Source organism: Sinohyriopsis cumingii, chromosome 15 (assembly GCF_028554795.1).
Source record: "Sinohyriopsis cumingii isolate HCF-2022 chromosome 15, ASM2855479v2, whole genome shotgun sequence".
Lineage (NCBI taxonomy): Eukaryota > Metazoa > Mollusca > Bivalvia > Unionida > Unionidae > Sinohyriopsis > Sinohyriopsis cumingii.
In genome coordinates, this window is record NC_142975.1 from 8,231,604 (window position 1) to 8,254,220 (window position 22,617).

General features: G+C 35.5%; 1 protein-coding gene across 1 annotated transcript; it reads right to left on the reverse strand.

Annotated features, from left to right (window-relative positions):
* Window positions 1-3,099: 3,099 nt before the first annotated feature.
* LOC149781230 (uncharacterized) lies at window positions 3,100-22,271 on the reverse strand. Its single transcript, XM_089934723.1, has 3 exons — window positions 22,059-22,271; window positions 4,108-4,207; window positions 3,100-3,274 (listed from the first exon to the last, which is right to left on the reverse strand). The coding sequence occupies exons 1-3, from the start codon at window positions 22,163-22,165 to the stop codon at window positions 3,104-3,106; spliced, it is 378 nt and encodes a 125-aa protein (XP_089790849.1). The 5' UTR covers window positions 22,166-22,271; the 3' UTR covers window positions 3,100-3,103.
* Between the last annotated feature and the right edge of the window lie 346 nt (window positions 22,272-22,617).

Consider the following 22,617-nt stretch of genomic DNA (forward strand, 5'->3'; position numbering starts at 1 on the left):
AAGAAAAAACTTGCTTCAAATAAATTAAGGTAGTTTTTATTGCCATTAAAAGTCTCATCATTTTAATGATATGATACATGTATTTGTAAAACATATTTCAGAAGACAGACTGCATGAATGATAAATGGCTTCATACTAAGATTGATTTGCTGACTGAAAAAGATTAATTTAATCACATGTACATTTATTGATATATAGCAACTTTCATAAATATGGTTGTTTCCCAGTGTTAAATTATCAAAGCTTTCTCATGTTCATCCTATTTGCAGATGGCTTACTTAGATTAGATGTGTAATCTCAAACGAGCTGTCATGAAATATAACCAGACAATTCTTACTTCACAGACACCAATTACTGGGCTCAGGCCCAGACAAATTGATGCTTTGTACAACCTGAGAGAATCCAAAGACTTAGTTGTTGTATTACCCACAGGATATGGAAAAACTTTGATTTTTGAACTGAATCCTTTCTACCTACAGTGCAAAGTCATAGTACTTAAACCTCTTATACCACCATATTCAAGTGACACAACACCAACTTAACCTTGTGACTGTTTTCAATTCACTGTTTGAGGACCTTATTAGAACAAAGGAGAATGGTTCATGCATTTCTGTAACAATAGTCTACACAAGACTTGTATGGTGTGGTAAAGCTACTGAGCAAGCTAAGCTACTTCTGGGTGATCAACTGTACAATGGAGAAAAAAAGGATGTGATGTGATTTTGATTTTTAATGTAGCTTTAACAATTTTTCAGTCATATCGCTACGATGTCTGCAATGTGGCAGTTTATAGTGATGTCTAGCACTGGGGCATAATGCCACAGACATGTAGCATGATGTCACACCCAGTCACATTATCCTGACACCAGGCCAACCAGTCCTAACACTAACCTCTTAATGCTGAACGCCAAGTGAGGCAGCTGTTAGTACCATCTTTTAAGTCTCTGGTATGACTCAGCCGGGGATCGAACCCACGACCTCCCGCATCCAAGGCGAACGCTCCACTAGGCCACCGGAGCGGTTCATGCATTTCTTTAACAATAGTCTACACAAGACTTGTATGATGTGATAAAGCTATTGAGCAAGCTAAGCTACTTCTAGGTGATCAACTGTACAATGGAACAAAAAAAGGAAGAAAACTGCATTGTTGTGCAATACCGCTCTCCACAATATTGCAAAGTAAATGAATATATTCTGTGCTATCTTTCAAGTGAAAACAATCAGATGAAAATAATTTCTGCGACAATTGCAATTGGAATGGGGGCAGACCTTAGATAGGTGCATAGAGTGATTCATGCTGGATCCCCATCTTCAGTGGAAGGTATACTCATGCACACCATAAAATCAGTCTTTGTTGTATGTATATTAGGTCTGAAAACATATACAATTTGATACCTGCATATTTCTACTGCCTCAGATATAGTAGTTGGAGTCTGCTGGTCCTTAAGAAAAGGTCTGTGCACAAAACAGTGACAGAAAATGAGCTTCTTCCTTGTGTTCTCAATTAATTTACCAGTTCAATTAGTTTATTTTAGTAGTCTTGGAAGGACTACAATACTTAATTCAAATACACGTATAAATATTTCTCTTCTCATCAAGTCTACTAGAAATGGACATTTTTTCCATATAAATTTTAATAAGGAAAATGAAGCAGGAAAACCTATTTTTATATTGACTTCCATCATATCCTGAACTTGTCGTTAGGATATGAGAAATTACTTGCCTTTCAAGCATGAATCCAATACTAGGTTTTCATGTGTTTCATTATATATATATATATATATATATATATATATATATATATATATATATATATATAATATTGTCAAGTCTTCTTATAATGCATGGTACATGTGAAGCCATACATAGTTTAGAATAATCTATGTTAGTATATTAGTTGGTATTCTAGGAATGAGCCATGGACTCTTTGTTGAATAAAGAATACATATTTTCATTTCACTTCAGAGTATTTTCAAGAGGTTGGTCGAACAGGAAAGATGGCCTTAAAGCTGAAGTCATAATTATTTACAACAACAATGAATTATCTTCAAAACTTCTTGACAAGGCTATGAAAGGATATTTAACACTTGAAACTGCTGCACACGCCAATTTTTGAAAAATTATTTTGAGGCATCTGAATTTATATGCTCTGACCTTTGTAAAAATGATGCACTAGGAAGTGTATTTGGTATTAAACAGATTTCAGGGCAAAATCAAATAGATACCTTGTGCATATGGCTTTAAAGGAATATGTGAGAGCTGATATATCTGGTGAAATTGCATTTCACCTGAATGATGATTTACTTCAACGCATAACTGAAAACTGAAACATTTGATATTATACCTATGGACATAAATGAAATTGTTCAGTATTACAACATTCCTGGGAACAGTGCTGATTCACTGAATGCAATACTTGTTACCTTTAGGAAATATAAAGTTACTCAGACCAAGCAAGTAAATGTTGACCGCTCTGGTGGCCTAGTAGTTACAGCATTTGCCTTGTATGTGGTAGGTCATGGGTTCTGCAGCAGTAAAATCTCAAAGGAGGTATGTTTCTCTATCCCACCAGTGTCAAAAAACTTTGTTAAAAAATGTCTCAGTGAACTTGATACCAAGAAAGCTACAGGACTTGATCAGATTGGTCCACGACTCATTAAATCTTCTGCCTTTGCTATTGTAGATAGCATAACATTCATAATTAATTTAAGTATTGCAACCTCATCTGTCCCCAAAATATGGAAAACTGCAAAAGTAACTCCTATTCACAAATCTGGTTCTAAGGATGATGCTGATAACTACCGACCAATTTCAATACTACCAAACTTGTCAAAATTGATTGAAAAACATGTCCATGACTCATTCATGTCATATTTAACCAAACACTTGCTGTTACACCCTAATCAATCAGGCTTTAGACAGAACCATTCCTGTGAGACTGCCTTGATCTCCCTAACTGATAAATGGCTTCTGAGGGTTGTTCAATGAAGCTAGTTAATGGAATGCATTCAATTTAACTATATTGGTCCAGAGTGGGTAACGATACAGTTAAAAGGTAAGTAGTGTTAAGGTCCAAAGAGATTCATATTCTGTATATATTTTGCTAAATGTAACCTGATTTCACAAGGCCAGTAGGTTGGAAAATGTAGTGTGCACACTCCTCCCAGAATTTGTTAACATTTGCTGAAGGTATTCCATGCTCCTCCACAAACTCCATCATTGCTAACTTCTCTTCTTTGCTCCATTTCTTGTACGATCTGTTTTGGTCTGGGAACTGCAATCAAAAAACAGTTATGAGCTATAATGTTTGAAATTAACTGTAAGTATGAGTTGGTACTTGTCGTATAAATCTCAGGCTCAGTAACAAATATTTTAAATTTATCAAGAATTTGGAAAGACAAATAACTTTTAAATACATATTGCTACTTAATAATACAAGTATTTACCTATTGTCTTCTGGAAATAATGACTACATTTTCAACCCTTAATATTACAAGGCTGTTAATTGCATAATATTGTATGAAAATTACCTGCTAACAACTATTATAACCACCAAGATAATACACACAGTATATAATGAAAATAATACTTGATTACAAGCCAATGAAATGTTTGTTTATATGTCATTTATATCTCGATGTAAAAACACACATAATGTCATAAAATAGAATACAGTTGTCTTGCAATACAGTAAATGTAAGTGTCACACTGTGTCTGATTTATGCATATAATAATGGCATGGTAAACATTCAGATATATATAGTGATTATATGATTCTTCATTTAAGTACTTCATTACAATAATAAATACTTTTTATATTTCCATGTGTACCTTACAAATGCATACATAATGATAAACAATTGATTTTAATTAATACTTATTTACTTGTCTTACTGATGAGTAAAATGCATAAAAATCATGTGTAGTTTTAAGAGAATATCTGTTTCACTTTAGTAACAGATCTGAGGCAAAGTGAGTATCAACATAAAATGAACATCTTCATAAACAAGGTTTTGAAGGCAAACCTTGAGGATAGACATTCAGACTTTGTGCAAAGTGAATGAGTACAGAATGTTGCCAACGGCAACTGTAAATAGTATAATATACCTCTAATTGTCTGCGCTTCTCTATCTGCACAGGAGTCTTTCCTGTTGGTGATGACCTCTCTCTTTTACAGTAGGTGTGGAAACTAGGATGATGCTCCATTCTATAAAATCAAATAAGAACATTTCAAGAAACATGTTTTTTATTTTTTATTCTCACTAGGTATCAGAGAATCAATTCAGTGTATTTTCAAATGACATAATAATTATTATTAATTTTGTAACCATTTTCTATAGATATAATAAAGATATTATTGAAAGCATTTTCATTTTTTATGATAAATGCTTCACGTATCTTGTTTTATTGTCGGTCATTAAACATACAATATTAAATTTAAGTTCCCTAAACAAATGGATATTTATTTAACTTCATAACATGAAGATTTCATCATAAACTTTGGCATGTATGTACAGTTTTATTTAATGCTTGAGTTTTCTTTTATAAGTATGCCCATGTAAACACAGAACACCAGAGTAAATAAGATTTTATCAATTGGTACATTTTCGATGAATCAGTCAAAACGAGATTTTTCATTCCATACTTGAGCTCAATCCAAGCCTCCAGCAAACCCTCGTATATGAAGGCTAGTGTTTTGGTTTTAATAAGTGCTAGCTATACAAGAACAGAGGAATCCTTTACCCACCTCCCCTCTAAATTTCTCCCCTGTGACCCTCAACACAATTCATTTAAACTGTGTTGTTTTATATTGACTCCTCTTACTTTTAATGTTTATATAATTTAACATAAAATCATGACTGACGTTTTATCTCTATTTCCATAAAAAGGTTTATATCCAAACCTAAATAAGATGCATCAAGTCCTATTATTGCAAGAACATGTACCTTTTTATGTACAAAATTTCCCTGAATCATTAGACCAAATTACTACTCTCTTTGAGAAACTCCTATCTAAATCATGATTAATCTCTGGCAAAACCTGTGCTGTTACATTGAACAATATATTAATATCAATGTAAAATTGGTCAAATTGCTGTCCAAATTGTTCAGTTTTTGGTATCCCCCCCCCCCAAGGGATTTGATGTTAGCCTTTGGCCAATTAAGGATGTCATCTATCACCTTATACAAATTCCGACTTAATAATTATCAAGTAATCGATAGCAAATGGAATGTCGTACATGATGCAGTCGAAATGTACAATATTTGACAAAATGTCGTCACTTTAGCCCCTTCGTAGAAGAGGGTTGTTATATCGATCCTAATATTTGACAAAATTTGGAATGTCATAAAAAATTATATATACATATTTATATAAAATTGGTAAAGGAATTCATTGCAACTAGAATATTTTAGATGACACTGCGTGAAATGTGCAATATTTTCAAAACAATCGTTACCCTCACCCCTGGTAAAATGGGGAAGGTATTTTCGTCTTAATCTTTGTCAAAATTAAAGCTGCCGTACATAACCTCATATCAATTGCGACGTAAAATTTATCAAGGAATTGATTGGAAATGGAATTTTTGAGATGACGTATTGGGAAACGTGCAATATTAACAAAATATTGTTGTGTGTACCCCTATACTTTGAGCAGCAGAGAGGGCGAACAGACCATAGAATTCCGACAAACAAATAAAACAAACAAAAAAAAAATAAACACGTAGAAAGGTCCAGATTTTCACAAATAAACGTTTCCTTAAGATGAGTTTATTTTTTGTTGAAACCAACCCCATCAATAAAACCCTATCGAAAAGATAGCTGAAAAATAAAGTACTCTACTTGTTTATTTATTTTTTTGTTTAATTACTGGACGACCAACATTGGTAGGTGCCCTCTCTGCTGCTATATTAATTAAAAGATTTTATCAAGACTCACACAATATCTTGTTCTTGGATCATGTAAATTTATTGTTATAAATCCATGCGGAGTAGCTTGCGCTCGTGAGAAGAAATTTCTGAATTTAATTATATCCATGTCACCACTGCACCAAGTTTGATGAATATTTCGCAGCGTGTGTGTGTCTACACCATTAAACACAACTAAAATGTTGCAGTTGTCCCTGATTACTTTCGGAATTTGTGTATATCGTTGAGTAACATAGATCACATCTGTATTTTTATGTCTACCTCGGGAAAATATTCTAGCTGGATTTGATTGTTTATCTAGCATCACATCGTCGTATACAACTAAATTATTGATAAATCCGTCTAAAACATCTGCGGACGGTGCTTCATCAATATCGGTTATAAACTCTATAACATCATTACCCTCGTCCAGTAATCGCGCGTTTTTACTGAAATCTTTAAGTACATCATAACATTGTTGATCATCAGCGGATGGTGCTACTAAATACAATTTATCCCATTTCAACCATCTCATTATCAAATTAAGTAATAATTGCATCTTACCCGATCCAGATGGTCCTATGATAATCATTCTGATGGAATTCGGTAGCGCAGGATGATGTTTACCTGGCTCTCGTCGCCGAGTTGCTGAGAAATCAATTATATCCATATATATTATATCATGAGTTTATATTGTTTACGCTGTAGAGTTAAAACTCCAACTGTTGATTTAGCTACAGTTATAACAAAAAATAAAAAAATAGCGTATGGTGGAAAATGTTCTGTATGCGGTAGGAAGAAATTTTCGTTTTTACCTAATAAGCGCGGTGGTGATATTGCTAATTTGATGTCAAAGTTTCCAGGTGCTCCATGGGCTAAATACATCGGAGAAAAACATCTACCAGGATATAATTATTGCGGTCCTGGTACCAGACTTGATATCAGGCTCGATAATCAAGATCAACCAAAACCAGGCGAGGAACCAATAAACGCTATTGATCGAGCTTGTCACGCTCATGATGTAGCTTATAAAAGTAAAAATCTACAAGATAGACATATTGCAGATGTGAAATTAATTCACGCGCTAGATTCCATAAAAAATAAAAATATCAAAGAAAAATTAGCTAATTGGTTAGTAAGATCCGCGATGAAAAGTAAATTAGCGCTTGGGGCTGGTAATATATAAATGGAATCGATTTATTATTCACCGAGAGGTTACTGGAGAGGCAAAGCAGCAATTGGTAAACTTGCTGATGCAGCAGCGGTTAAACATTCTACTGCTAAAACGTGGTTATCTAAGCAAGCAATATGGCAAATTTATCTACCACGTCCTAAACAAATTAAGTACGCGTATTTCGATGTCAGTGTTCCTAATGAAGTTCATCAAGCTGATATTCTGTTGAAGGTGGTAGCGTGAGAGCGACTGATCCTATTTGGAGTGTTACCACACACAAAATATCCACCGTGACAAGATCGCCAGGTAGACCTGCAATCTACAGATTAGATTCGGCTGCTCCTCAACGTGGATTTGTACGTGAACAACTACAAATAATCTCCGCGGATACACAACTACCACCGCGATCGCTTAACTAGCACTAGCGCCAAGGGTGCCTGCACCTCGACGTCGATTACACTCGAGACAGGTCAGCATGATATTTTCTCGTGTATGACTGCGACTATTATCATTTCTATCTACGGTAAATTGTCTTGAATCATTACTGGAATACCGCCATAACATTATACAATTGCAACTTGTGCAATGATTATTCTGCTGCTGTTTTAACTCAATAATAAATTCAACATCAAGATCAAAGTCGCGTTTATTTTTTTTTATCAGATTGTTTATATCCGATTAATTTTTTTTTAATTATATCATCATCGATGATGTTAAATTTATCGACGATTTCAGGAATTATAATTCTACGTAGTTGAGATATCTTTCTGACCCTCGATACCGCTAAATAGACTAAATTTGACCACTCGATGTGATCGTCTACAATCCAGACTCGTGTGTCAGAAATAGTTAATCCCTGAGATGAGTGGATCGTCATAGCGTATCCCAACACCCATGGAGATTTGTCAGCGTGTAGTGCATCTTCGACCACACTGATATCAACGGCGACAATATCATTTAATACGAGATTTTGTTTTCTTGACTCTATCAAGGGTCCTGGAATATCAACATTAATATTCTGTTTTCGTGTATCTGATGGTCTATAACACAACGGTACGGGTAATTCTGAATATTTTTCTTTATGTAGTTGAAATAACTGCTGTTGTAAATCGTCTCTGATTATTTTTCTGCTTGCTACGATGAAATCGTTGGGCCTCCATAAATTTAAAAAATTGCTCATTGAGGTCTCTGAGATCACTCCACGTAATATTTCACACTGAATTTTGTTTGATTGTAATCTGATTAATTTTTTTAATTCCTTCAAATTTGCATCAAGAGCTCTATGATCAACATCCATTTCTTCGTAATAATCAACGAAATTTTTTAGCCAATCATGTGGAGATGGTCCAACAAAAGGCGGCGGTTGACCATGATCGCCACACATTATTATAGCGGTATTTTTCGTCAACAACCAATCAAGAAACGTTTTTAATGTATCTAATGACACCGTACATATCTCATCCCAAATAATTTTTTTAGGTATATATTTTTCTCCCATTCGTTCAGGAGTCCATGTATCCCCGCGCCACCGAAAGAAACTATGATACGTGCAAGATTGTACTTGCCGTTGTTTTATCTCGCGTGCAAGTCTATGTGTGGGTGTCAGCACGATCATATCTGAATTTCTAAAAACATTAATTGCTCGAGTCGTTTTGCCGCATCCACCAGGTCCATTGAGATATACTGTCTTATATCTGGTTATTGGATCACTCAATGATGGCGCTTTCGACATTTCTGATATTTTATTACCCTCACGATAAAAATCTCTCATTGGAACATCTGCTGATTCTATGTAATTGTGTAATATTTCTTTTTTTATCCTCCACGAACCCCATCGTTCATCATTACTTGTAAATTTCATAACAGATTCTAAATATTTACTCGAAATATAAAACGAATCTGTTTGCGACTCTGACTGCGGTCTTTGGAAATATATTAATCATCGATAATAAATTTATAGAAACATAAGCCAACATGGAAGATCTTAGATGAGTATACTGTGGGGAGACGTCATTTATGTAACTAACGATCGTGCCCAATTTTGTTCCGTCGGATAAATAAACACTTTCTCGATTTACAAATATATTTCTCGCTGTTGTATCAGCGATTATAAAATCGTACTCGGCATCATCTAAAATTAATCGTGTGTGATGTCTTTTATGATCATATGCACCACCTTGAGTAAATTTACCTATAATTTTTCTACCGAGATCTTTTGCGGTTTTGAGTTTAATCACGAGAATTTTAGGAGCTTCTTTGATAATATCATCTTCGGAAACATCAGGACATTTTTCCTTAAACTCGCTAATAACTTCATCGAGATTGATATAATCTGGCATGGGTAACCAAACTTCGGTCTGCGCATGATATGATATAATTGCCTCACTGACCACCAACGATGTCAATATCGCACATTCTAGCATATATCGTAACAAAACTATAGGTGCCCAACGTTTTTCACAAAAATGTCTGCCAAACCAAACATAACAAATCTTGTGAAGATTTTCGTTAAACTCGAATGATTCAACACAAGCAAATCCAGTCAGATCAAAATCAGGTAATGGTCCATTAATTGCTACTCGCGTCATCTCGTTTGTGGGGTGACCGAATCTTTTAAAGTACACAGAACAATCTCCGTATCCTAGAAAACTTCCCGGATAACATGCAACCATATCAACCGAAATAACATCATTGTAATTATACTTGGTATTCCATAATCCGCCATGTCCGTATTCGACGCAACTTACGCGTACGTCCTCGAGTAAATCAAATCGTGTTGGTTTCCATGAATTTCGTTCTCTGGCGAAATGCGCCGCAACAGATGGAACGGTAAAACAATTAGTTAGTAATTTGTCAGTATTTTCCGCGTGCTTGCACTCTAAAAACTTATCTGCGAGATTTTTCATCTCGTCATGGAGAGATTCTTTTCGATATATTTCACCATTTGGTCTAACAAACTGATCAAATTCACCTTCCTCATTACTTTTAAATAACCATACCGATACAAGATCGTTTTTACTTATTTCGTTGATAAAATCAAACATACTATCTGCCCCAGAATTATCTGGGGAGTAAAATCTAACAGTTCGATCTCGTGGAAATATTGTTACTGCGCTGGTCCATGCATGCGCGTTGTGATCAATAATATTTATTGGAGCTCCTTTCGATTTATATTTCGATTGGTACAGTACTTCTCCCGTTATTGTCGCTACGGTTATTGGAAATTTTAATATTTTTCCTAACTTGTCATTCATTGTGGCGTCCTTGACAGTATTGCCTATAATCTTGAACGTTGACCATGTATGAGATGCACCATCCGTGTAAAATTCTTTCTTGGCGTCGTGAATTTTCGAGATCAGACTTTTATTTTTCGGATCAACCAGATCTCGTACTGGCAAGTCAGAAGATAATCTGTCGAGGTTGAATTTATATTTAGAAGGCCTAGTTTGGGATAATCTCTCAAACTCGTTCATATAATTAAAACAAATATTTAAATAAAAAATATATAGACAATGTCTCAATGCAGATGGTTGATGATCGGTTCAGTAAATCGATGTAATAAATCCTGTAGAGGTGAATTTTGCTGGATGCATTTACAAAGTATACGATGAGGAAGTCTAGGACCAATACCGTGTCTGCGGTGTGGTGTTGGAGTGCGAGGAAAAACAAAATTATGCGGAAATTGCGGTGCAAAACGGTTCAGAGAGCTTAACAGATATTATGACAAAAAAAATAATAATGGTGAAAACGCTATAAAATCCGTGGAGGATTATATATCAAGATTTCAGACAAACAATGATTTAAACAAATAATATTATTATAATGGAGCAAAATAAATTTGTCCCACATCCCACAATAACAAATTACGAATCAGATCGTAATGGTGTCATCAGACACTGTATGCTTAAAAGACCGGTTGGTAATGTTTCTAATACTGGTTATCTAATGTTTACTGCTGGAGGGAAACATTATTTATGTCATAGATTTACGTACGAATGTTTCTTCGGAGTGATCAGAGACGGTCTTGTGATCGATCACATTGACGGGAACACTCAAAACAATAATTTATCCAATTTATAAGCTATCTCACACACCGAGAATAATACACGTGGTAATACTGGAAGATGTAAGACAGTTTCCAGAAGGGCGGTAAATTCCACAAACATAGAAACCGGTGAAGAAATTACATTTCAGTCTATGAACGCAGCTGCGAAATACTTTAATATTAATCCGCGTTTGGTACAATTTATCGCAGAAAATATAACCAGATCTGCTTTCTCAAAAAAATATAAACAGAGAATCATCTTTCAGTATCAATAATTATCATCACCACATTATTAACTATCATCACCACATTAAATTAATTTTTTTAATTTATGTCACAGTATGTCCTCCATACACTACTGAATTTTTTATTATATAAGGGGGAGATTACTTTGTAATATATAGTTTTCTTCGTAGATTTTTGATTTTTTATGATCGTAATTGGTCAGTTTAACTAATTACGTCGTAATTAATTACTCGTAGAAGCATATTTATGGTTTTTAAATATTTCCCATCATACAACATTACGAGAAATCAGGGCAATTTTACAACCGCTGTTATTGATCCGCAGGTAGCTATATACAATCAGCTTAGAAACCGTTGTTAGTGTACAGGTGCATTTCACAATCCGTTATTGATTTCTCAGGTATTTGCAGTCTGCATAATACAGATATATTCAGAAACCGCTGTTATAATTCAGAAACCGTTATTTTAATGCAGGTAGTTATTTAAATGTAGAAATTATTATTATTATTCAGAAACCGCTATTTCAGTGTAAATATATTTGAAATTAGTTCCTTAGTTATATATTAACTTCCGAAACATATGTTTCTAACAAGATTTGATAGGTCAATTAGTATCGTATTGGACTGAGACGCTCGCGGTCCAGGAGCGAATCCCATGACTGACAATTGGTCGGGTGGTTACGCATATTAGCGATTTTTATAATTAATTGGGGCACCGCCAACCCCCTCCACGAGAACACCATCCTATCATGTCAAACATGGTAGATACATGTTTTTGTATTTCCCACGGGTTGATTATTGTGGGTGGGTGTTCTCGCGGAGAAAATGGCCTCATTGCATTACATCTCATTTCATTCATTCATTCATCACATATATTTCATCTCATTACATCTCATTACATACTTAATGAACCTGCTAAAAGACTCGAATAGAGGTTCCATTTCATAATATATGTTTGTGTCGTCATTCATTGCATAATGAACCTGCTAAAAGACTCGAATAGAGGTTTCATTTCATAATATATGTTTGTGTCGTCATTCATTGCATAATGAACCTGCTAAAAGACTCGAATAGAGGTTTCATTTCATAATATATGTTTGTGTCGTCATTCATTGCATAATGAACCTGCTAAAAGACTCGAATAGAGGTTTCATTTCATAATATATGTTTGTGTCGTCATTCATTGCATAATGAACCTGCTAAAAGACTCGAATAGAGGTTCTTCATTCATTAAATGTTCTGTGTGCCTGATGAACTTGGTAGAATGCGATGGCAATCTGCGAGTTCTTGGCTGTGCCGTCCATGCATAATCTGAACCTGCTAAAAGACTCAAATAGAGGTTCTTCATTCATTAAATGTTCTGTGTGCCTGGTGAACTTGGTAGAATGCGATGGCAATCTGCGAGTTCTTGGCTGTGCCGTCCATGCATAATCTGAACCTGCTAAAAGACTCGAATAGAGGTTCTTCATTCATTAAATGTTCTGTGTGCCTGGTGAACTTGGTAGAATGTGATGGCAATCTGCGAGTTCTTGGCTGTGCCGTCCATGCATAATCTGAACCTGCTAAAAGACTCGAATAGAGGTTCTTCATTCATTAAATGTTTTGTGTGCCTGGTGAACTTGGTAGAATGCGATGGCAATCTGCGAGTTCTTGGCTGTGCCGTCCATGCATAATCTGAACCTGCTAAAAGACTCGAATAGAGGTTCTTCATTCATTAAATGTTCTGTGTGCCTGGTGAACTTGGTAGAATGCGATGGCAATCTGCGGGTTCTTGGCTGTACTGTCCTTGAAACATCCCGACGAACTCGCTAAAGACTCGGTAGGGGTTCTAGGGATAATTTTTTTTTTATTTTAAAGATTTTATATATTATATAATGAACCACGAAAATATCGAAGACATTATTTCTGCTATCAAAAAACTAGAAGAAAACGGAATTAATATATCTGATCAACTAAATCGTGAAAAAATAATATCTGATTTTGAAACGTTGGAAGAGCTTAAGGACGAAAATAAGTATGTTCTATCATCTAAATATAAGTTCATAAACCGGATTCAGTCAGCTATGTTTCAGTCACTGGCTATGGTGAGCGATGATCAAGTAAATAAATTTGTTCCTCTTTCTGCCGCAGTAGAAAAGGTCAGATCGCTGTTATCACACGAGTACGAAACGAATAAAACAATCAGTACCCGCATAAGATACTTAAGAAAAATTATATCAGCGGGAAACGACCAAAGCACCTCTGTCCAAATTAATTATTTATTTATTCTGACATTATATTTATTCTGAAATATTGTATTTATTCTGAGATTATATTTATTCTGAGATTGATGGGCTGGTTGGTACTCAGGATCATGCAAACCAATCAATTTCGTAATTTTGATGGGTTAGTTGATACTCGGATTTATGTAAAATGATCAAATTTGTAATTTTGATGGGTCAGTTGGTACTCAGATTTATTATATTTATTCTGAGATTATATTTATTCTGAAATATTATATATTTATTCTGAGATTGATGGGTTAGTTGGTACTCTGAATCATGCAAACCAATCAATTTCGTAATTTTGATGGGTTAGTTGGTACTCAGATTTATTATTTATTTTATTTTCTGAATTATCCATCAGATCGTAGGGGTAAGTTGCTTGATTCTCTAATTGATTTCAATTGAATAAAATACCAAAACCAACAAAAATTAGAAAAAATCAGTAAAAGTAGCTAAAATATCAGTAAAATTAGCTCAAATATCAGTAAAATTATCTTAAAAAATATGTAATTTTTTTACTGATTTATTGGTTTTACTGTTTTTGATATTTTATTCAATTGAAATCAATTAGAGAATCAAGCAACTTACCCCTACGATCTGATGGACAAAATCACCCAAAATGGGTAAAATACCCATCAAAAACACAAAATTTGTTGATTTTTCACTGAAATTCAGAAAAAAATAAAATATTTCTGATAAAATAAAATATTTCTGATAAAATAAAAATAAAATAAAATAAAATATTTCTGATAAAATAAAAAAATATTTCTTAATCCGCTCCTTATTTTATTCATTCTAGAATATTATTTTTTTAAGTTGATCGACTTTAATGCAGGAATGTGCATAATTTAGAATCTGATCTCTGCTACAAATGATCTCGATAATATGTTTTTGACGGAGCTCATCTAACTGTTCTTGTGTTAATAAGAAATCCTCACCTCCGTATTCATCAATAACTAAATTAACGTTAAATTGCTCCATGTTTTGTGAAAACGCTGTTCTGATGGCGTTTTCAAGTACTTCTTTGTCGTGTATAAAAACCCTCACGTGCTGGTACATTATATAATATTTACTTGATTAATTTAGAATCGAAGATTCTTGATCAAAGATCTACGATTTCACATACAGATTTATCACAAGCTCTTCTCCACGTACGTCAATTAAGCGATTGAGGTGGTCTGTGAGCTTAAAATTTATTCGTGTTAACATATTATTGTGACACCGCAGATAAACAGGATTAGTTGGTTCTTGCACGATTAAACTTCCAGGGGAAACTTGTGGTGTAAATGTATATAAAATATATCCTTGTTGAGCCTGATTTGATCTTCCGAGATCTATTTGATAGCTGCCATCGACTACGTCACAAACCAGATTGACCACGATAGTGCTGGTTATATTAACGATCCCTGGAGAAACGTGTCTGCCGCCGCCATGTGGATTATTATTATGTCTGAGAACAGATGCTAGTGGTGCTAGTTTTCTCCATGCGTCGAGTATTTTAGGATAAAACTCATCAATGACATCATTGACAGATTTTCTTAATTTATCTGGATTATAATCAGGAAACTTAAACGTTACAATGTCAGCTTCGGGTATTTTGTATTTGGTTGCGAAAAATCTTCTATGATCGCCCGATGATTCAAAAACCAGGTTTATGATTCTGTTATGAAAATATTCAATAGTATCAGCTATATTATTTAAAATTTCTACTCGTTTAATAATTTCTTCACGCGTAGATGTCAAATCAGACAAATATTCATGAAAGAGGATACGTAAATCAACCAGTTGTTCCTCATGATCTGAATTTACGATATGAATGACATTATTGATATTCAAATCGTAAAACGAATTACCGCCATCAACGTTGTGTAAGATCCAGTAGTACTCGCCGGTTTTATCAACACGAAATTGATCCCGTTTATCCCATACACGTTTTTCTATGTTCCACCAGAAACTTGTATAATTCATTTTAATATTATGATGAAAACTTTTCGATGATGTAAAATCAGATTTTTTTGGTTCTGGTGGTACTTCATACACGGGGGGAACATCCGGCCAACCTAGTACGGATCGTATCGTGGATTGATAAATATCAACGAAGTAATCGGGAGAATGTATCTGAACCGTCGAAGATAGCGTCGGTTCATGAACGTTAATTGATATTTTTGCTTCTTTTCGGGTTATTGATTTTATTCTACGCTGAAATTCCTCATTGATATCTTCAATCTCATAACTACCAGTGGGTATTTCAACATCTATCCAGTCAGGAGTACCATCTGGTTTGTTTTTGTTAGCAAATACGAGCGAATTATTTTCTGGTGTACCATGAAATGATTTTGATCTGATATTTGGCCAGCTGTAATATACCTGTAATTGAGCTAACGCTATTTCTTTTACTGGAATTGCAGTAGGAAAATTAATACTAAATTCAGGATTAGATGAACTTACCGAGATCATCGTTATCTTTGGCGGAGTTGTGTTAGTCACGATCTGCTGGAGTAATTCTGTCATTATTAATATTTGCATCTTTAATACCGATACCTTCGTCGTATATTTTAGTCATCATTGAAAACTCGAAATCGGATATAATTCCATCACCGAGGCTCGCCGATAACAACGAGGATAATTTCGAGTATGCTACCGTCGCTGTGTGTAATTTTATCATGCAATCGGATAATTTTTCGTTCGTGCAAGTACATATTTTTTTTGCGATGATATTGAGCACACCTGCAATCGTTGTTGCCGCTGAAATACAAATAGTTACAGCTACTGGTGCCATCATTGACACCGCTGATAATATAACACCCGTTCCAGCAACAACAGCGGATACTGAATAAACAATTACGTCAACGATAACTAATCGTCGTCGATATTTTTTTAATTTTACTGTATATTGATCGACTTGATCTTTTAGCGCCGCCTGCCATTCACGCGCTTGATTGTATCTGTATTGTGCACCATCCATATATTTTTATGCAGTAACCAATTGAGGTGTTTCAGCTACAAATTCCAAATACCACCAGTAAGATGTTGCGGTTAATTTCTTATCAGCTGCTTCCAGAATAAATATTTCTTCGGTTCCGCTATTTAATATAATAGATACAACCCCGGAAAACCTGTCGGTGGAATGACGCCATGGAAACGTTGTGAAGATCTCAAATCGCGCAGCACTGAACACGGACAGCCTGTACACACCAGTGACTGTTGCGGTATATTTGATTGTATTATTTTGCTGCGACCATGTTGCAAATCCCGATGATACCGTGTACACGATGTTTGTGATATGTCCGGGAGTTATTCCAGCTGAAATTTTAATCAGACCGGTTTTGTTAACGATCTCAGGAATCACCGCTACGATGTTTTGCTGTGTTTGTTTGATCGTGTCAATGTTGGTCTTGATATCTTGCTGTGTTTGTTTGATCGTGTCAATGTTGGTTTTGATATCAACGAGTTTTATGTCAACGACAAGCGGAGTGCCGAAGAATTCTTCTGTGGTTCTTTGATGGTTTCTGCGAAATCTTCCAAAGGCGCCTACGTGAACGTCATACTCAGCCCGTAACGTGGATAATTTATTATCTGCGGTACCATAGCTAATGTCAACATACTTTTTCGTTGCTGAGTCTTCGTCGGATGTTGGATCTCTTAAAACCACTATTTTGTTTCCGTTCATGCTGAGTTCACCCGTCATTGTGTCGCCGGTGTTTCTCACACGATTAGCAACGCTTCTTCCAATTTCATCTCTGATGGTTGTAAATGATACACTCGAATCTCTGATTCTGCCGCCGTCGGTGAACACAGGAATATTATCTGTAACTGCACCGAGTACTCGTCGAACTATATCATTCCATTTAATATTGCTCGTTTTTAGTTTACCATATCGATCTTGAAAAATAACAACTTCATCTGGGTCAACTCCAGCCAGGTTCATAATATCACCGAGGTCATCCTTAGTCGCATACTTCGACAGATCAACATCGCCGGTTTTGTTCTTAACGCGTGAAGATCTTCTTCCGTAAATATCAACCATTATAATAAGATATGTTGTTTAAAACGCTTTACGCGAAACGAATCTGTTGTATAATCATGCACGACTTTATGTGGCGGCCTGGATGATTTTGATATAGCGTCGAGTACATTAATTACCTCACGGCCGCATATTGGCGGATCTGTCATTGTTTGTGTGGGTAGCGTTGAATACCAAACTTTGGAACCTCTGGTTGTTGCGTGGAGTGGTGCGACATACTTCATAAATTCAGCAGGTGGAGCTAACCCATACGAATCAAAATAAACGATTCCACGTGGATCAACCGCGTATGATACCCAATGAGTACCGGGTCCAGAACGTTCATCGAGATTAATAATACCTGTTTCGAGTTTGTTTGGTTGTTTTGGTAATTGATCTCGCATAAAAACACCTCTAAAGGCTTTTATTTTTAATTTTTTAGCAGCATCAAGTAAATCAAAATTTGATGCTGGAGTATTTAACGTGGAAGCCTCAGACCTCTTCCCCAGCGAGATCCCGGTAATCTTAGACCGCGTCCTTTTTTTTTGTATCCACTTCCAGTTGCTTTCTTTAGAGCCATTACAGCAGCTGTTCCAACAGCACCTAACGCGGCTGCTTTTGCTACGGCTGAAGCAGCAGCAGCTATTAACGCTGGAATAGCCGCAAGAAGTGGAAATATACCACCGGTTTTAAACATGTCTTTGATGGCGCTCGGGGAAAGATGAAATTGAACTCCAGTTTTTGATTCCAGGGCTTTATTAAAATGTTTAATCTGATTATTTGTCAACGATAATTTGTTTGGACCACCACCAATTTGATCTCGTTTTAGTGATATTTTAGTTCCGCATTTGTTGGCGGTTTTTGATTGAAGCTTCTTTACCTGACCAGGAGTCAGAGTAACATTAACATGACCATACGACATTTTTATATAAAATATATTTTTCTAAACAACACGAGTAAAGATTTTCCACCGGTGCATCAACGACCCTCATTCGACCACTACCACCTTCAAGTAACATGGCTTTATCGCTAAGTATGACCGCGGTTGCTCTATAATCAACACCACCTGTATTCAATGTTGCTTTAAGATGTATATTAACCACAGATTGTTTTGATAGATCAAGATGCTCCAATGAAAAATAATAAATCGGATATAAAGTTCTGAAATCTAATTGTGATATTTGCAACCCAGTATCTATATTTTGATCACGTCCCATGAATGACATTAAACGATGATATGCACGCGCTATGTGATTTTGTTCATAATTTAGTTGTATATTCTCTGTTGGTTCTTGTTGTCCGTTTATCCGTAAAGAAATATCTGTGACACCTAATTTATCAAATATCATGTGAGAGTGAGTTTGTGAGTTTAATATATTAGTTTCCTGAAACGCAATAAAAATATGTCGCGGTGCAGAAACACCCTGTTGTGATGCTATATGCCATGTAAACTGACCGTTAACGTTAGTTTGCATACTGTCTGTGCTTGTTGTTAACCATGACAACAAGGATTTACCACCAGTGTCCATGAAAGAAATTAATTTTTGTTCTACTGTGATCGTTGGAGTCATTACCGGCATCCATAGTGAAAGTTTAGACAATATTACTTTACCAGCATCACCAACAGGTCTCCACAGAGCATCGTTATCATCACCTTTTCGCACAAGAACAACCGTGTGTCTAGCTCCAAAAATAACCTTCCTAAAATTTCTACAAAATCCAAAAATATGCGATAGTGGAATTGCACATGATAATCTTCTATTGCCAGTAGACAACATATTTCTTCGTGCTGCAAATCCCAAGTTGAAATTTTCGCTAGCACCATGAACCACTGGCCACACATCAGCATCATTGTTATCGGCAAAATTTCTTGATCGTCTTATATTGTACGGATCGCTTTCAGGGTTATTGGAGTTATCTTTCACAAACATCATTGCAGGGCCTGCTGATCTTGTATAATCATCAGAATATCTTGCTAATCCTATTATTGTTGTAGCAACGTCGACATCTTTCTGGATCGATTCGACATTTTTTCCATCGATCATATAAGTGGCGCTATCAAACAGTGCCATGATCCCGTTGTTGACAAAACCAATTTTTACTGCATCTGCATAATCAGTGTCATCCGTTTTTATAATTGTACCTTCTACCTCAAGAAAAGCCTCAGCGGGTAAAAAGTATCTACTTGTATCATGAACTTGTAGTTCAATTCTTCCACGTTGATTTGGTATTCGTGCTTCATAAGAATAAAACTGATAATCACGTACTGATTCATCTTTAAGGACAGGTGCTTCCATGTCAAATGCTGTGTCTGATTCACGCTTAAACATTTTATTATAATTATTTTCGTCTAACACGAAAACCGGGTTTAGAAATTCCACTCCCTGATATCATGCTTGAAATATTATTCCCTGGTTCACTGAGTCTTTGATCTGCTATCAAATTTCTTTCTGCTTCTTCAGATATCGCCGCTAGTTTTTGATTTGTAGCCTGATTTATTATTTTACTTAGGTCTGCTGGCATCACCTCAGTACTTGCCAGTTTCACCGGTTGTTTTCGTCGCAATAATCGTGCTAGTCTTTCTTTGATCGCTGAGAATGCCTTACCAGCAACATTGACAATTGCTCCAGGAGCTTTATCACGAACAATATCAATAGCTTTCATCGATAATTGTTTTGCAATAGGTGCTACTTTTGGGGCTATCCTTGTAAATAATCCCTGAATAACATCACTAAGTCCATCTCCGTAAGTAGCTCTGTAGATTGGTAATCGTGAGTTTACCGCTCTGACCTGCATGGGTTTACGATGATTATTATGTATGATCATCTTATTTTTATTTACCATTTATCTAACAACTAGTCATCAGCAAGTTCATCGATAAGTTCTCGGTAAACGCCGATATCCATGATACCACCTTGAAATAATGATTGGCAGATATCAGATGCTTCATTGGTTATCTCTGGTGAATTATTTCCGGCACGTTTTCCTCCTATGAGAACCTCTAACCGTGAAACATCATTAATGATATTATCAGGACAAACAAAATTATCTCCCAGACCACTGCCAGTAGCTCCTTCGTCTGATTTCTTAAATAGTCTTAAGGGTGACCTTTCCTCTGCTGATTTTCCAGGTAGCTCCTTAGACCTTTTAAGTTCCGGCTTCAACCTTTGCTGCGACGAAGAATATTGTTGTTGTTCTATATGTTGCAGAGGTGGAGGAAGTTGATACTGGGAGAATTTTTCTTGTTCTAGTTGTTTTATTTGCTCTCTATAAAGTCTTTTTACTTCTTCATCAAGATTTCTATATTCCAAATCATCATCTCTAGCTTGTTTTTTATTTCTGTATACACGATATATCCATTTAATAAGATTATCATCACTTACTTTTTCATGACGAGGTTTTAAAATACTAGATTTATTAAATATACTAATTAATATTTTTACAGGTAGTTTTTCTTTTTTAGTATTTCTAATATCTTCGACAAAACCTTCCTTAAATCTTGCAATCAATTCCACGTTTTCTTTTATTGGTTTTGGTTCAGGTGTATGTTCTTTTTGCACGTCGGAGACTTCAGCACGAAGTTTTCCAATTTCTTCAAGTATTTCTTCACCAACAGGTGGAGGTTGAGCCGCAGCTATTTCCCTGGCTATGCCAGGTGGAAGATCTCGTAAAATCTTCTTTGTTTGTTTAGTTCTTCTTGCTATTTTTTCGGTTTGTTCTGCTGTTTGTTTTGATACCGGAAGAAGATCCTCTTTGATGACTGTTGTAACCTGTTCAGTAGCTGTAGTGACGGGCTTAAACAGTTTTTTAGTGTCTTCTTCGTACTCAACTTGTGCTTCTTGTTGCGCTTGTAGATGTTTTCTAAATGAATCTCGCACGGGAAGAAATTTTTTAATTGCTTCTAATCGTTCTCGTGCTATTCTTGCAGTATGAGATTCTGGATGTACCATTTATTTTTAATATAACAATCTTTTAATTAATATAGCAGCAGAGAGGGCACCTACCAATGTTGGTCGTCCAGTAATTAAACAAAAAAATAAATAAACACGTAGAGTACTTTATTTTTCAGCTATCTTTTCGATAGGGTTTTATTGATGGGGTTGGTTTCAACACAAAAAAAAAATCATCTTAAGGAAACGTTTATTTGTGAAAATCTGGACCTTTCTACGTGTTTATTTTTTTTTTTTTTTTTTTTTTTTTATTTGTTTGTCGGAATTCTATGGTCTTTTCGCCCTCTCTGCTGCTCTTTGTCTTCGCCTAATTGTAGAAATATTTGTAAAAATACCTACGTAGCCGATTTGCTGGTTAAGCTTGAACACAAGATAACTACTGCTATAGTTAAACTCAAAAGTATTAGTAAAGTTCGCATTGTGTCACAAACAAACAGAATATTAAAGCAATAACTGTGCCTCGGTTAGATTACCGAGATCTCTCCATGTGAAGCCATTTGTTTTGATCACGTGACAATATGGCGTCGGCGTTCGCCTGACTTAGTATAGCGGAGGGCAACGCAGGGAACCATACTAACATATATAACGCTATATTACTGTCACTATGAGGTTGTTTTTTTGACCTCTCAATATGGCGGAAAGTATGTCGCTTAGCGAGTGGCGTAATGCCGACTGAACCTATTCCAAAGTGCGATGAAGCGATGAGATGGAGCGATGATAATTTATAGCGTTATGCGCACGGGATGATAATAAACTACAAATTACGTGACTTAACAAAATGTACACAATGGCGACCCTTGATAAGGGATAAGAATAAGAAGCTACAGCAACAGTAACTTTTCATACCCGGAATTACTTCTGCAATTTAAACCGGAATGAAATGTCTGCAGCAAGGAAATATACAGTTTCAATCTTTTTATAAATTAATAAGCTTTTGATAGCGATTTCAAAATTTACTTGCAAGTTGAAGATATTGTCAAATTATTTTTAGTTTGACTTTTTAATTTTGTTTATGGGCGAGTATTAAAAAAT